We start from the raw sequence: 15,398 nt of genomic DNA on the forward strand, positions 1-15,398 counted from the left end.
GGGTGCAAGAGGTGATGACAGGGACCATTTCAAACCTAGAGGTAGATAAAACTAGCTAGATGAAGTAAGGTCAAAGGTCATCAGATTCAGTACAACCAAGTCTCACCTAAGACAAAAGATCTCCATACTTAAGAATTTTAAAAACGTAAAAAGACAGGAAGCAAACAACATATAAACGAGTCACAGTTTACTTGGTTTTTGACTTAGCAAAAATGCTGCAGGCAAGAGAAAAAGCATTGGAGGAAAAATATATTCAACCTAACAGAACTGTACCCAGAAAAGCCATCTTTCTGATATAAAGGAAAGATAAATTCTTTCACATTTTGCTTCGTCTAGGAATATATTTATCATCACCAAACCTGTCCTAAAGGAAACGCTAAGGAAGTTTGTCAAACTAAAACAAAAAGATACCACTGAGAAAGAATGTATCAGAAGGTAGAAAAGTCAGTGGTAATTGTAAAGACAAATTCCAAGTGATCTGATTAATACAACACTGTCTGTAAATCACTCATAACTTTAGTTCTTTGTATAGTCCTGTTTAACATTCTAATAGTTTTTTACTCATACTAAAACGTAACAAAAAATTCAAAATTTAGGAATGGAGAATTTCTATTGGCATTTGTTATGTTTTTTTTTTCTTTCCCCACTTTTATAATGAATGTTAAATTGTTACAATTGCAAGACATTTTTGTAAATCTCATGGTAATCACAAAAATCCATGATAGATTTACCATAAGCAGTACATAAGGAATCAGAACATACCTCTAGAGATTAATTAACCATGAAGATTGTAAGAGGGACAAAATAAAATACAGGAAAACATGGATCAAAATGGAAATAATAGGGCCTAGTGCGGTGGCCTAGCAGCTGAAGTCCTAGCCTTGCATGTGCCAGGATCCCATATGGGTGCCAGTTCTAATCCCAGCGACCCTGCTTCCCATCCAGCTCCCTGCTTGTAGCGTGGGAAAACAGTTGAGGACAGCCCAGGGTTGGGACCCTGTATCCATGTGGGAGAGCTGGAAGAAGCTCCTGGCTGCGGATCGGCTCAGCTCTGGCTGCTGTGGCCACTTGGGGAATGAGTCATCAGATGGAAGATCTTCCTCTCTGTCTCTCCTGCTATCTGTATAACTGCCTTTCCAATAAAAATAAATAAATCTGTAAAAATGGCAATAGTACGATGTCACCTACCAATAATTACCTTTAACATGCACTGGTTGCCTTCTCTGTAACACAGTGACCAAAGTAAACCAAAATAATGCCAAACTATATCCTGTGTATAAAAACTCACTTCTTTTCTATTGAAAAACAGAGTGATACTGTAAGATAATCTATGCAAGTGGAACTCTTGAGAAAACAATAGTAGGGGGCTAGTGTGTTAGCGTAACAGGCTAATTCTCTGCCTGCAGTGCTAGCATCCCATACAGGCACCAGTTCATGTCCCTGCTGCACCAGTTCCGATCCAGCTCCCTGCTTGTAACTTGGGTGAATGGTGGAAGATGGCCAAAGCGCTTGTATCCCCATGGGAGACCCAGAGGAAGCTCCTGGGTCCAGCAGTTGTGGCCATGTGCGGGTGAGCCAATGGATAGAAGATCTGTCTGTCTTGCCTTCTTTTTGTAAATCTGTCTTTCAAATAAAAACAAGTAAGTAACTCTTAAGAAAGCAGTGGTAGCCATACCTCTATCTGGTAAAATCGTTTTTAAATCAAATGTAGTAAAAAAGGAAAAGGAAGGTCATTATACAGTAATTGGGATTCAGTGTAGAAAGAGGAAATAATATGCCTCCAATACCTGAGTATTGTAATGCATAAAGTATTAATACAACTAAAGGAAAAGATGGACTCATACATTAATACCCAAGTTTGTAAATGGATTATTCAGATAAAAATTAAAAAAGAAAGCAGCAGAGTTAATAGCATCCTATGGTATGCTAAATAACACCCTAGGTCAATTGTGACTAACTTACCTACAAATTGTCTTCAGCTAGAGAACACATACCCTTCTCAAAACATATGGGATATTTTCCAGATTATTGGGTAGATCTAAAAAGGTCTCAAATTTAAAACAAAAACCTACATCACGCTATCTTTTCTGAACTTATTATAATTAACAAAGAAATATTAAGAAATTGCATAGCTTCAAGGAAATCCTAAAACGTATGCGTAAGAAATTGAGGAAATTAGAAAATTGAGAATGGGAACAGTTAAAGTATTGTTGGAAATATATAGTAGTCAATAGTTTCATCAGAAAAGCATACCTGTCTCAGTTTTACCACTGCATCAAAAGGCAATACTGGAAAAATAAAAACATTAAATCCAGGTCTAGAAGGAATACAGTGATAAAATTTAGACCACCAAAGACGAATGACAGACTAAAAGGTGATACAAAAAGAGCAATGAAACAAACAGCCGGTACCTTGAACAGAGAAAATTGACAAATCATTAGCTACACTAAAAAAAATACAAATATATCTTTACAAAATCTGAATCTTGTATATCTGACTTTCTAATAAAAAATAATAAAAGAGGAAGAGAGACAGAAGAAGATCTTCCGTTCGCTGACTCTTTCCCCAAGTGGCCACAGCAGTCAGAGCTGAGCTGATCTGCAGCCAGGAGCTTCCTCCAGGTCTCCCACATGGATATAGGATGTCAAGGCCCTGGGCTGTCCTCAACTGTTTTCCCAAGCCACAAGCAGGGAGCTGGATTAGAACCGGCGCCCTTATGGGACCCTGGCACATGCAAGGCAAGGACTTTAGCCACTAGGCTACCATGCCGGGCCCAAGATACAGAGATTCTATGGCTGAAATCACAGTAATGCAAAGGCTTAATGGATTAATGTGAAGCCATATGATAGTAGATAATGTAGATGAAATGTATAAATTCCAATTCACATAAACCTTATCAAGTTTAAATCATGAAGAACTGAAACACTTAGGCATAGCAGTAATGACCAGCAAGAATGAATTGGTAATAAACAATCACCCAGAGGAAAGCTCAGGCCAGATGGTTTCACCACAGAATTCTAACAAACATTACCATCAGTCATTCTCAAATTATTTCAAAAACTAGGAGGAGGAATTTTTTTTTAGGCTCATTCTATGAGGCTGGCATGTCCTTGGTAATAAAACCAAGTGAGAAAACAAATCATAGACCAATATCCTTGATAAAACATCAGTGACAAGTATCTTAAAACACCAGCTGAGACAGTAACATTTTTGTTCCTCCCATGAGGAACCTGGATTGAAGTTCTGGCTCCTGCCTTTAGTTTAGCCTAGTCCCACCGCTGCGGACATTTGCTGGAGTCGACCTGTGATGGGAGTCATCCCTTTCTCTTCCTCTCAGACTAAAGTAATATAAGAAACAGTAAAATACTAGTTGATGGAATCCAACAGCAGGGTAAAAAGGTTACTCACTATAATCCAGGAATGCAAGGATGGTTCAACCTACTGAAATCAACAAACACATGCATGTACACCAGCAAGGAGTTAGAACTGTGAGAACTGAAACATGACCCCAGGTACTCTGATACGGGATGGAGACATTATATTGCTAGGCCACTCACTCATCCCAAGCTTGCTGGTTATTTGTTAAAGACATTCTCACCTGTGGTATATCACATCAGTGGGATAAAAGTCAAATGAGTATCTTGACAGATGCAGAAAAGGCATTTGATAAAATTCAAGAACTCAGTGGTTCAAAACTCTGGATGCTAAATATTACACATAAGCCAATAACATAATAAATGGAGATAAGCTGAGACATTGTGTCTAAGATCTGGAGTAAGCGAGGGCTCTGTCATGGATTTTACTCAACCTATTACTAAAAGTCCCAGCCAGAAAAGAAAATTAAAGTCATAAAAATTGGAAAATTATCACTGTTTGCAGATGGCATGTTCTTGTATGTATACAGAAACCCAAGACTCCACCGAAGATGTGTGAGACTAGATTCAATAAAGCAGGAAACAAAGTTAGCATGCAAAGATGTGTGGTATTGGGCCTAGCAGCTAAAGTCCTTGCCTTGAACGCCCCGGGATCCCATATGGGTGCCGGTTCTAATCCCGGCAGCTCCACTTCCCATCCAGCTCCCTGCTTGTGGCCTGGGAAAGCAGTTGAGGACGGCCCAATGCATTGGGACCCTGCACCCGTGTGGGAGACCTGGAAGAGGTTCCTGGTTCCCGGCTTCGGATCGGCGCGCACTGGCCGTTGCAGCTCACTTGGGGAGTGAATCATCGGATGGAAGATCTTTCTCTCTGTCTCTCCTCCTCTCTGTATATCTGGCTTTGTAATAAAATAAATAAATCTTTAAAAAATGTGGCTTGTACAGCAATAGCAAATCACATGAGAAATGAATCAAGCCTTGCTATCCCATTTGAAATAAGCAACCAAGCAAGCATTCAGATAAAGAAAAACAACAACCTTGAAGTAATTTAACTAGAGAGGGGAAAGATATTTATGATGAAACCATAAATCATAGGCAAAAGAAATTGAAGATACAAGGCAATAGGAAGGCATCCTGTGCTAATGAAATTGGAAGAATAAGTATTGTTACGGTGTCTGTATCACCCAATGTGATTCACAGACCTAATGTAATTTCTAATGAAAAGAAGCTTATCATTTTGTCAAAGAACTAGAAAAAAAAATCACCACTGAAGTTTTTTATACCGCAAAAGATTCCAAGTGGTCAATGGAATTTTGAGTGAAATGAGCAACTGTAATATTGCATGCCTTTTAGATATTACAAAGCTGTAGTAGTTAAAATGGCATACTATTGGAAGAAAAACAGAGACGTGAGCCAGTGGAGCACAGTGGAGCACAGTGGAGACCCCAGAACTCATCTGTGACAAAGGTGCTGTGGACTTCAGTTCTAAATGGAATCGTTTTTTTTCTCATAAATGGTGCTTGCAAAATTGGATATCTAACATGTGAAAGAATGAAATTAGATGCCTATCGCTTACCATGCACACACACAAAATCAACTGAAAATGGGTGATGATCTAAATGTAAGACCTGAAAATTTGAAACCAAAGCAGAAAGCAGGTCAAATGCTTCAGGAAATCGTTTTTGGATCAGACTGTAAAAGCACAGACAACAAAAGCTGAAGTGTAATTTTATCCAACTAACAAACTTTGCATAGCAAAGGAGACAGCTCAGAAAGAGACAGCCAACAGCATGGGAAATAAAAACTTCAAACCATACATCTGACAGGGGGTTAACATCCAGAATACATACACACACACACACACACACACACATATAAATTTATAAAGCTAAATAACCTCAACTCAGGAGGAAGAAAGCAAAAAACTGAGTTGAAAGATGGGTTGAGATGCTAGTTTTCTTCACATCTCCTCTGCTATTAAAGAACTGGGGTGCTGTTCTGTGCTTCCTAGGCTTATAATACAGATCATCTGATTGGTTGGTTGTGGTGAGGATGGTGAGGTAAGGGGAATGACTGAATCCATCGATGAGCTCAGTCTAGAATACGCACACGTAGGAGTGAGTGCTTCTACCTCAAGCGATTAATTTTGAGTGGTTTTCCACCACTCACCAGAATAGTAGGTAGGACAAATGCCACATGTGATGGAAACCTTTTCTGACTTTAATGTTCGCTGTTAACACAGCATCACACACAACTCTGCAACGCCAACATCTACTACCGTAACTTCCAAGCAAAGATGATGACATTAGAGCAGTAACTTACACCTTTTGAGAGTACTTCGACTGGCTCAAAGTTAGCAAAGCCTTGCGTATGGATCAGTCTTTTTCTTTACACCTTGATGAAGGACCATTCAATAAACATTTTTCCTTTTAAATAAATAATAGCAAATATACATCGAAGAGGGAAAGGATGAGAGATGCAGTGGGAGAGAGGTTCAGTTTGCACTTGGCTACAGCCCAGGTTGTGTCAGGCTGAAGCAAAGAGCCACACATTCAAACTGGGTCTTCTCCAAGAGTGATAGGTTTCAAGAGCTTGGACTATAATTTGCTGCCTCTCCCAGTGCAGTAACAGGAAGCTGACAAGGAAGTGGAGCAGCAGGGATTCAAACCAGCATTCCAATATGGGATGCTGATGGTAAGCTATGGTTCCAGCCATAAGCTGAAAAGTGCCAGGCCTAAGGATGTACTTTTAAAATAAAGAAATAGAACCTAATTAAGTTATTTAACTAGCCTAAAATCATTTAAACATTTAGAAATGAACATGGGCAGACTGAATAGGCAGGCTGGACCAAACTCTCCCTGGCTATATTATAGCTGGGGAATCAACTTCCAAAGAGAAATATTTCATTTTGTTAAGTAGTTAATGGATTCTTTAAATTTACTTATACTGAAATAAGTCCTGTTAGCAGCCTTTGAAGGCGTTGTAGTAATTAATCTCTTTTGACCTTCACTTTGTCCACATGTAAAGGAACAAACACTATCACAAATGTGTCTTGACCTTTGTTTTCCAGCTTCCATCGTGGTTCAGAAATGGTGGTGTCACATGAATCCTTGTTTGGAAGGAGAGGACTGTAAGGTGTTGCCAGATTACTCAGGTTGGTCCTGTAGCAGTGGCAATAAAGTCAAAACTACAAAGGCAAGTATAGACAAAGCGCAACTCTACTCTTTGACTCCAGTACATTGTGAAATTGAGGGTGTATGCCATGGTCTTCTCTGCCATCTGAGAACATTACTATGTGATACTGCTAAACCAGCGTAGCCAGTGCCACCTGATGCCTTTGGCCTTTCAGAAAAATCCCACTCACCAGCATCTCCCTTTGCGTCAGGTGGGAGGGGCAGAACACTCCTTTTTGATGGAGCTTCTTCAAATTTCTTTCACAGTAAAGGTTTCAGAGTTGATGGGCTAGTGTTACAAAATACCATGGTAGAACTCACAGGCGCATGATTTAGTACAGTGGAAGTATGTGCTGCCTTAAGGAAGAGGTCATCATTGGTGACTCTTCATCAAGTGCAGTAAGGTTCACAGTTCCCTCCTCCCAAGGTCCTTCCTCCGGTTATCGCTGTTTCTGAAGAGGACCGTTCTCTACTCACTCTCAGTGCGATGCTCAGCAAGAAACCTCATGTTGTAGCTCCTCATTGCTTTCCTGATTCCTTTGTCTTTGGGGTAGATTTTTCTTTAATTTAGCTAAATAGAACCAATTTAGTGTACTTCATATATTAAATTTCAAGCGTGTAATACTTCTGACCTTCCTTCCTTCCTTTGCTTTGTCTTTCAATTTTTTTTGATATCATACAAACAATACTCCAATACAGTTTTACTCATTTTACATTTACATTTACATTACATTTACTCATTTACATTTTTGGGGGTTCTCTATATTTCCTAACACAAATCAGGAAACATTTGCTGTTTAGATCTTTTACCATAATGATCTCCTGTTTATGCATTTTTGTTTAACAATAGGATTTCCTTTTTTAATGGCTAAGTAGTGTTCCCTCATGTGCATAGCACTTTTTTTTTAAATCTAGTAATGCATCCAGTTTAGTGGAAGAGCATCTGAGTTGATTCTGTGCCTTAGCTATTGTGAATTGTGCTGCTGTAAACCTGGGGTGTGTATCACTGTTTCATATGCTGATTTCACTTCCTGTGGGTCAGTTCCCAAAGCAGGATGCTTGGCTGTTACGGAAGATCTCCATCCTTACAGCCCCTGTCCAATCCACTATCTGGATTCCTAATGTGGTCCCTTGTAGCCTAGATTCCATAGAGCCCATCTGGTAGTAATTGTGAAATGACATTTTCTAACCTAGTCCATGCTTGGTCTGTTTGGCTCTTAGCAAATACTCTGGCCAGCCAAGCTCCCCTCATTTCTGCTCCAGACTGTGGGGCCTTCTGTTAGTACCTGTTTCCTATGTGCTGTGTAGTGCCTGTTCCCTCCTCAGGGAATATGTTTCTCTCCCTTCTCTCATCAATCCTTGCTTCTTTAGGGACTGTTATCCTGATTGGATGTACATCATTGCAACTCTCAGCATTTACTAGTCACAATTTTACATGGATGGCTGTACTGAATACTCCAAACTTCCTGATAAAAGCTGTGAAGTTGGGTCCCATGTTTACTTTTGCTTACCTTGGTAGTCATAACCAGCTGGATGCTATAACAACTGTTTCTTTGAAGAAAAGTCATACAACAAAGGTCATTTTGATATTGTTAGTCAATTATGGCAGAATGACTGTAACTGGTTGATGTCTGAGCCTTGGCTCCTTATGTAATATAATACAGAGTGACTGGCTTCTCCCTTCAGCATTTTCCATCTTACGGATGCTTTGCATTAAGTTACTAAACACATGTCTTATTTGCCTTTAATCATTGAGGTCAAATACAGGTTACTTTTGCTAGACATGTACATAAGCTATAAAAACAATAGAATTTTACTGATAATTTAAAAGTTACATTTAAAATGTAAATCAAGATTTAATAAATGTCAGATTAGATGAGAACTTGAGCTTGTATCCAGAATTCCAAAACAGCAAGTTATTTGATTAGTTCTTTATCATTTACTTAAAATTGTACTTTCAGAATCAAGGCTGTTTTAAAAAACTATGTGGGATTATCAACTGACTTATATTTATTAGTGAGATTGAAGAGAAGTGGCCCCCTGACATGACTTACATTGAGTCCTACGTAATTGTAGCTGTGGGTTTAATCACTGTTGAACACGCATATACTTTTTTGGATCATTATTCTCTAGGCAAAACATCTGAGTATTTACAAAGTATTTGTATTTTATAAGTTACCAGAAGGATGCGTGGAGTTTACATGCAACTACTGCACCATTTTATTTGAGAAACTTGAAACCCAAGGATTTGGGTGGCGGTAGGAATGGCCTGAAATACCAAGAGATGACTGCATGGTTTTATACCCATGGAGTCCTTGGTTGGATGAGCAAGGGGGAGAAAATTCTCCTTCAAGTCATTCCTACTAAACTTCCAAGCTTTATAAATTCACGGCAAACCCTCCAGTAAGAGAATTCTACAGTTCTTCCCTAAACTTCCTTCAGCCATTTTCCCTGCAGTACTTTATAACTAAAAATCTTGCAGTTGCTGGTAATGTGTTAGGGTCAGTGATGAAAATAGCATTTCTTGTAGTCTCTGGAATGGCATTTTAGAAGATTAATATTTTTGTTGTTTCACATATAGAACAAGACCACAAGAAGTAGCCAGCTGTGTTTGGGAAAAGACTGTTCCTATGCCACTATCCTCATGAAACTCTCTCCATCCTTCTCTATGTGCAGTTAGGGCATTTACAGGAAGAAAACCTTTAGGGGCATTTTGGCTCCATGGGCTGGGAATACAAGTTTGTTCTAGCTAAATCCTCAATGGAAGTGACATTTCATTTAGCACTTTCAAAAGTTGTAGACATATAATACAGTTCCCCAAGCTATCATCATACTTGCGCTGCCTTTTTCTAAGTGATACACCATCTGAGAATAATCTCCAAGTCATAAAACTTTGTTTCCTTTATTAATTCAAGCCAGTGTGACTTGAACTGCATAAAACATTTTATGTCTTTTATGGATCTTATGTACATGGAGGACATTTATTTGTGGGCCTGAGACCAGCTTCCCTGTGGACCCTGTGCCTCCAGAAGCTATCTCTTTTTCTCCAGATACTACTGACCTTACATCACCACTGAAACCAGGATCCTATAAAGGCAGAGAAGTTGGCTCCCTAGGGGAGATGGTTACTGAATAACAAAATAGTTTCCATTTTTCCTTAACAGTTCATGCTCAGTGATGCCAACACACAACAAGGCTAAAGTCAGGTTTCCTGCAGAAAGCCACCTAGGTTTTTTTTTTCCTCTGCATTTAAATGCAAATATGAAGCAGTCAAATTGAGACATCAGTGGTCTCAGATGAATAGATGAAAATATGAGAAGGAACAATTCCCAAACGAGCCATCTTTGTCGGGTGTAAAAGATTGGCATCAAGTTTATTCTGCCTGTATAGTTTTCATTGTCTCCAGAGATGCTTTGGCTATGACTTCTTGTAGAAAAATGTAATTCTGTCATCCTGCCTCAATCTTTCTTTCCTTAATTTATTGCTCAGACTTGCTGCATTCTTCATGTTGAACAGTCCCTTCCTATTTCAAGATGCCAGTTAAATCTTCAATCAGGTACACAATGTTTTAGCACAAAAGCCAAACATTAGCCAGCAGAAAAGCACATTGAATTTCAGATGAAATATTTTAGACTTCTTACTGCTCTTATTCTCAAAGCTTCTACAAAGGGCAAAGAACTATGTCTTTAGGACATGAGTTCTCAGCCAAGGACAGCTCTGTCTCTGAATGGGCTTCTGGCAATTCTAGAGGCTCTCTTTGCCTGTGACGTGCTAGGCAGTGCTGCTACTGGCATCTCAGGGGTAGAGGCCGGGCTTCGTATACCACGAAGCACAATCCAGAGGTCTGTGACTTTAAACACCAGTATTGAAAGGCTGCTTTGTAGAATAGTATGTATTTTTCTCAATAGCTATTTGCAAACTTCCTGATTCTTTTACTTCATTTTGACCTCCAAGTTTTCTATTATATGCCTAAATATTCCATCGGACAGGAATCTCAAGAATGGAAGCAACAGTTTTTCCTACAGCACCTCCCTTATTGTCAGCATCGAAGATGACTGGGTCCAGTCAAGTGTCTTCCTCACATGGCTCTCCTGGGACTGGCTTTGTGGTGTAGCAAGTGAGGCGGCTGCTTGGAATGTTTGCATCTCCTGCAGGATTACTGGTTCAAGTCTGACTCTTTCCTCTTCTATCTTTTTGTTAAACCAGCCTTACCTCTGAGGACGCATTAAGTGCCTGTGCACCTGCCATTCGTGTGGGAGACCTGATTGGAGTTCCAGGCTCCTGACTATGACCTTCCTGGCTCAGCCCTGATTATTTCAGGCATTTAGCAAGTGAATCAGAAGAAAACAAACTTCTGTTTCTTTCTTGGTTTTCCTTTCATGTAGATGTAAACTCAAAAATGTTTCAATGTAAAATGTTTCCCTAATGGATAAGATTCTCTCTGCTTCTTGGGTAACCACTCTGGGTTATCATTAGTGTCTTCATTTAATATATAGCTACAGAACAGTCACATTGGGAGCGTGTCAGAAACATTGTCGAACCCTACGTTTAGGATATTCTGGTAGAATATGGGTAGGTCTGGGGTGATTATAATTAATGGGCAAGATGAAGGAATTGCTCATCTAACTGAGCTCCCCACTGTTGTTGCCTCTTTTTGGCTTAAATTCTACCTTCTCTGCCAGTTGGAAAAAGTCCCCTGCTTGAAGTTCTTGCTGAGTGACCATCATAATAGAGTATAGACATAGATACATAGAGTATACCATCACAAATTGACCTTCACTGATAGCTATTATCTTAACCATGTGTGTCTCTAGGACATTGCCTTCTTGTTCCTTTACTTCTCTAAAAACACCACCTTCTAGGGTCCAGTCTTCTGATGCCTAGAGTTTGGGGTTTTAAAATGCTCAGGGTTCTCTGATGCCTGGGAGTGAACACTGACACATTAGTAACCCTTTTACCCATCAAAATAAAATAGCAATGACTCGTCCACAGACAATCAGCACAGCATAATTATAAAGAAAAGTAATTCTGAACCTACCTTACTGTTCAGCTGGGTTATTTTTCTAAAGGGAGCAAAGCATGGGAATGAGCTCCACCTCAAGTTAAAAGCTTTTGAAAATCATATCCTAGACATAGGTTGGTACTTGGTTTGATTACTTTTAGGTTATCTACAGATACAGCATAGATTCAGAAAGAGCCAATATGATGACAGCCCACCATTACTGAGTGCTCACTGTGTGATGGGCCCTGCACCTGGCAGTTCAGTTCTCTTTGACAATTCCTTGGACTCTTCACTATCACTCAGCCTGCAAGGGACTTCCACCTCCACTTCACAGGTGAAGAAACTGAGGCAAACAGAGACATTATACCACATCTCAGGACACGGCTGACTCCATTGTCCAGCTGCTCACAGCAAAGACCCAGGGGATTTCTTGCTTCCTCTTTTTCCTCACATCATCATTCACATTTGTCCCAACATGGTGGTTTCACCCTTCACCATTTTGTCCCCATGTGACCTTTTTAAGTTGATGGTGCAAGGTACATCAAAGGCCATGGTCAGTGTGTTGGCTTTAGGCTCTCTTGCACCTCCCTCTCCTTACAAAGTCCTTCCTTCAAATACTCAGGCCTCTCCTGCTTCCTCCAACTATCGCCTCAAATTTTACCTTCCCTGTAATTCTGTGGAGAAGAGGAGCCCTCCTCCTTCCCTGCCTCATTATTGCTTTTTCTCCATTCTCCCACTGTGAGCTTAGAATGGATTTTTTACATATTTTAATGATTGGAACAAATCCAAAGGAGAATAGCTCATAGTGCATATATCTCTCAAACATTTACTGGAACAAAGCAACACCCATTTGTGTATCTGTGACCTCTGCTTTTGTGAGTGATGAGCAGAATCCTTGCTACTGCTGTCACTGTAGGGGCTGCCAAGCAGCAGATTCCTACTATATTTAGTCTTTCATGCAAAGGTTTACAGGCTTTGCGCTAGAATGTGAGGACAGAATTTGTTTGTGTTTGCTTTGGCATTCCCAGCATAAATCAAAGAGCAATTATATTCTGTAAGTTCAGTTCATGTCAGTTCACAGTGAAGGTGACATTTGAATAAATACCCAGTTGGGTTTAAAGGCTAGGCAGGATAACAGTGCTATCAAATATAATTTACTTTGAAAAAAATTTTTTTATAGTATGGACCTACTGAAGCATTTTTTTCCCGAGGTGCTTTATGGACTTGGAAAACCTGAAAAACTTTTCACATGACCAAATCAAGTCATAGAAATGGCTTTTTCTATTGTTTCAGGTCTTAAGTAATGAGTCTTAAGATTGAAAAATGTAAGATGAAATAATTACCTTCTTAATGGATGTATGTTTCCATTAAATATAGTAGTTTCATAAAATAACCAGTTGCTAAAAGTAGAGGTTAACTGTATTCACAAGTAAGGGTGGTATTTAATCAGCATTTACAAATGGCTAGGGCCATTAACAAAGTGTGGTAAGCATGCATGAACCTAACCGGATGGGGTTTCTGTACCCTTAGAGAATACAAAGTAGGGTGCAAAATATTGTTTATAGAAGCCTTTGTGCAAATAGGCTTTGTGCTCAAAGCACAAAATGTCAAGAAATTGGGTGTAATTCCTGTGGAAGAGGGGGGACACATAAAGATACAAGCTGATAAAACCTACTCAAATGGCACGGTCCAAGCAGCATACCTTTGCCTAGTATGGTGTGTCAAATGCTCACCTGTGTCATTTGTTTTAGGTGACACGGTAGCAAAGCGAGGGAGCGCCTCACTCCTGGAGGAGCAGCGGGAGGCAGAGCTCTTTCCCGTGGATTCCTACCCTGGCCGCTTGCCGGCGACTGTCTTGGATTTCAACAACTTCACATGTTGTGTTGTGCAGCGTTCACCAAATTACCCAGACCTTTCTGCTTCATGACTTGGTTACACTGAAGCCCAGCCACGGGCCATGGCATAATCGACATCATGTTTGGATTCTGAAAGAACAAGCCTGCAAAAATCCAGGAGGAACAAATCCAAGACATGAAAATGGATCACTACTTCAGAGACATTTGGCCTTCAGTTTGTCTTTTAAGGAACTATAAATGTGTTTCAAAGGGTCTAAATTCTGTTCCTGTTTTGAGCTTTCTCTTTAGGCAATATAATTAAAATGGTTTAAAAGGGGTCTCAATAACAAAAACTTTGGGCAAAACTGATTTGCTAGTGTTAAGAAAGTTTGATGAACTGGTTATAGAATTTATTGGGGTTATTATGTTTACATTTGTGTCTTGTCTTTAAGTTTATTATTATTATTATCATCATTTTATGATATAGTTCTACAGGCCCTGGGATTTCCCTTACTCCCTTCCCAAGTCTCCCGCCCAACTGAGTTTCCCTATATTACTACTATAGTCATTGTGGGCATGGACAGTGGCAGAGTCCAGCATCCTATTATCAAGATACAGTTTCACTGGGAGTCCATCTTTGATCTGGAAGTAGAGCTACATACTGCATTGTTTCCTCCCATCTGGATATGATATCTTGATAATATGAAATGTCCATCTTTCAAGTTTCAGTGGTAGGTAAGCAGAAACAAAATAACGGCATTTCAGCACACTGCTTATTTCTTCTAGAGCTTTGGTTATAAAACATTGGCGTAAACAAGAAATGAATCTTTTGGGGATTTTATAGCTTATGAGTAGTCAGATAGGTAAGTTACCTAAAAAATAGTCCGTTTATATCAAGTGACTTGTAAAATTTGGTTTATGCCATTTGTACAAGAATATTTTGTTAAATTTAAATCTGCTGAATTTTCAGATTGAACACTATTTCTTCCTAACTTCCTCTGCTGCTTTTTTTTGGGGGGGGGATCATTTTATTTCATTAAACGTACATGAAAATCGGAGTCATTCTTTTCTCACTTTAATGGTTTTGCAGTAGACTGTCCATATGATCTCGGATGCTGTCACTCAAAACCAGGTGAGACGAACGAACCACTAGCCCACTTGTAACATACACACCACTAAAATGACATGGAATGGCTTTTAGAGCTTAAAAATGCCCAAAGCATACATTCTACATTACCTTAATTATTCCTATCCTTTTACAATTGTGTTTGGGGAGACAGAACTGGACACACAATGTTGTTATGGTGGTGACAATGATTTGATTTTAGTCCTGCAAAGAGAATGAGCATACCTGATAAGCATTTGTGAAATTCTGTTTCGGTTTGGCTGACTTAGGAGCCTCCTGGATTTGGTACTGTCATATTAATAAGTAAAGAAAACCCATCTGCTACTGGCGTGGAAGTTTCTGTGTTTATTTTTGTGCTAGCATCCTGGGCTTTTTAGACTTTTTAGAAAATAATACATAACTTTGGACTTGTGACCCTATAGCCAAGTTGGCATGTACACTTGTTTCTCCTCCCATCTCCAGCTAGCATTAAGGTGAATACAAAATATGGTGAGATTCAAGTAAGCTTTGACACATTGATATTTTATGCATACTCTCTTGCCTTTAGTATAAATCCTCCTACTGTAAGCACAGAGTTTAAACATATATACATGTAAGGCAATTTTGTGACATGAAACAACGCCTTAGGATTTTTTTTGCTCACACATTTGATTTTGCCCCCAAAATAAGATCAAGTAACAATGACACCACTTCACCTTGAGGTGCATTTCTAGGGAGTGAGCTACTTGCAGGAATAAATGGTCCATTTGGGAAAATGGCAAGCCTCGAAGCTGCCATTTCATCCATTATTGCTTCAAAGAGTGCTTTTTACCTAGAGCAAAAGTGAGCCTTGATGTGGGGCTTTCTCTGAGAAGCATTTCAATGTTTTTATTCCTATTCCTTTCCTGTA

At 39.4% G+C, this 15,398-nt stretch overlaps 1 protein-coding gene across 2 annotated transcripts in view; it reads left to right on the forward strand.

Moving 5' to 3' along the window:
- The window catches only part of TAFA4 (TAFA chemokine like family member 4), a 139,915-nt gene extending 125,634 nt beyond the window's left edge, over positions 1-14,281 (forward strand). The window contains exons 4-5 of one of the 2 annotated variants that reach the window (XM_058678637.1): positions 6,444-6,527; positions 13,300-14,281. In XM_058678637.1, coding sequence (XP_058534620.1) covers positions 6,444-6,527; positions 13,300-13,475 — 260 coding nt within the window. In that variant the 3' untranslated portion in view covers positions 13,476-14,281. The remainder of the gene's footprint in view (positions 1-6,443; positions 6,528-13,299) is intronic. The other variant, XM_058678638.1, reaches the window with a different exon arrangement.
- Positions 14,282-15,398: the final 1,117 nt, after the last annotated feature.

Source organism: Ochotona princeps, chromosome 21 (assembly GCF_030435755.1).
Source record: "Ochotona princeps isolate mOchPri1 chromosome 21, mOchPri1.hap1, whole genome shotgun sequence".
NCBI classification, from domain to species: domain Eukaryota; kingdom Metazoa; phylum Chordata; class Mammalia; order Lagomorpha; family Ochotonidae; genus Ochotona; species Ochotona princeps.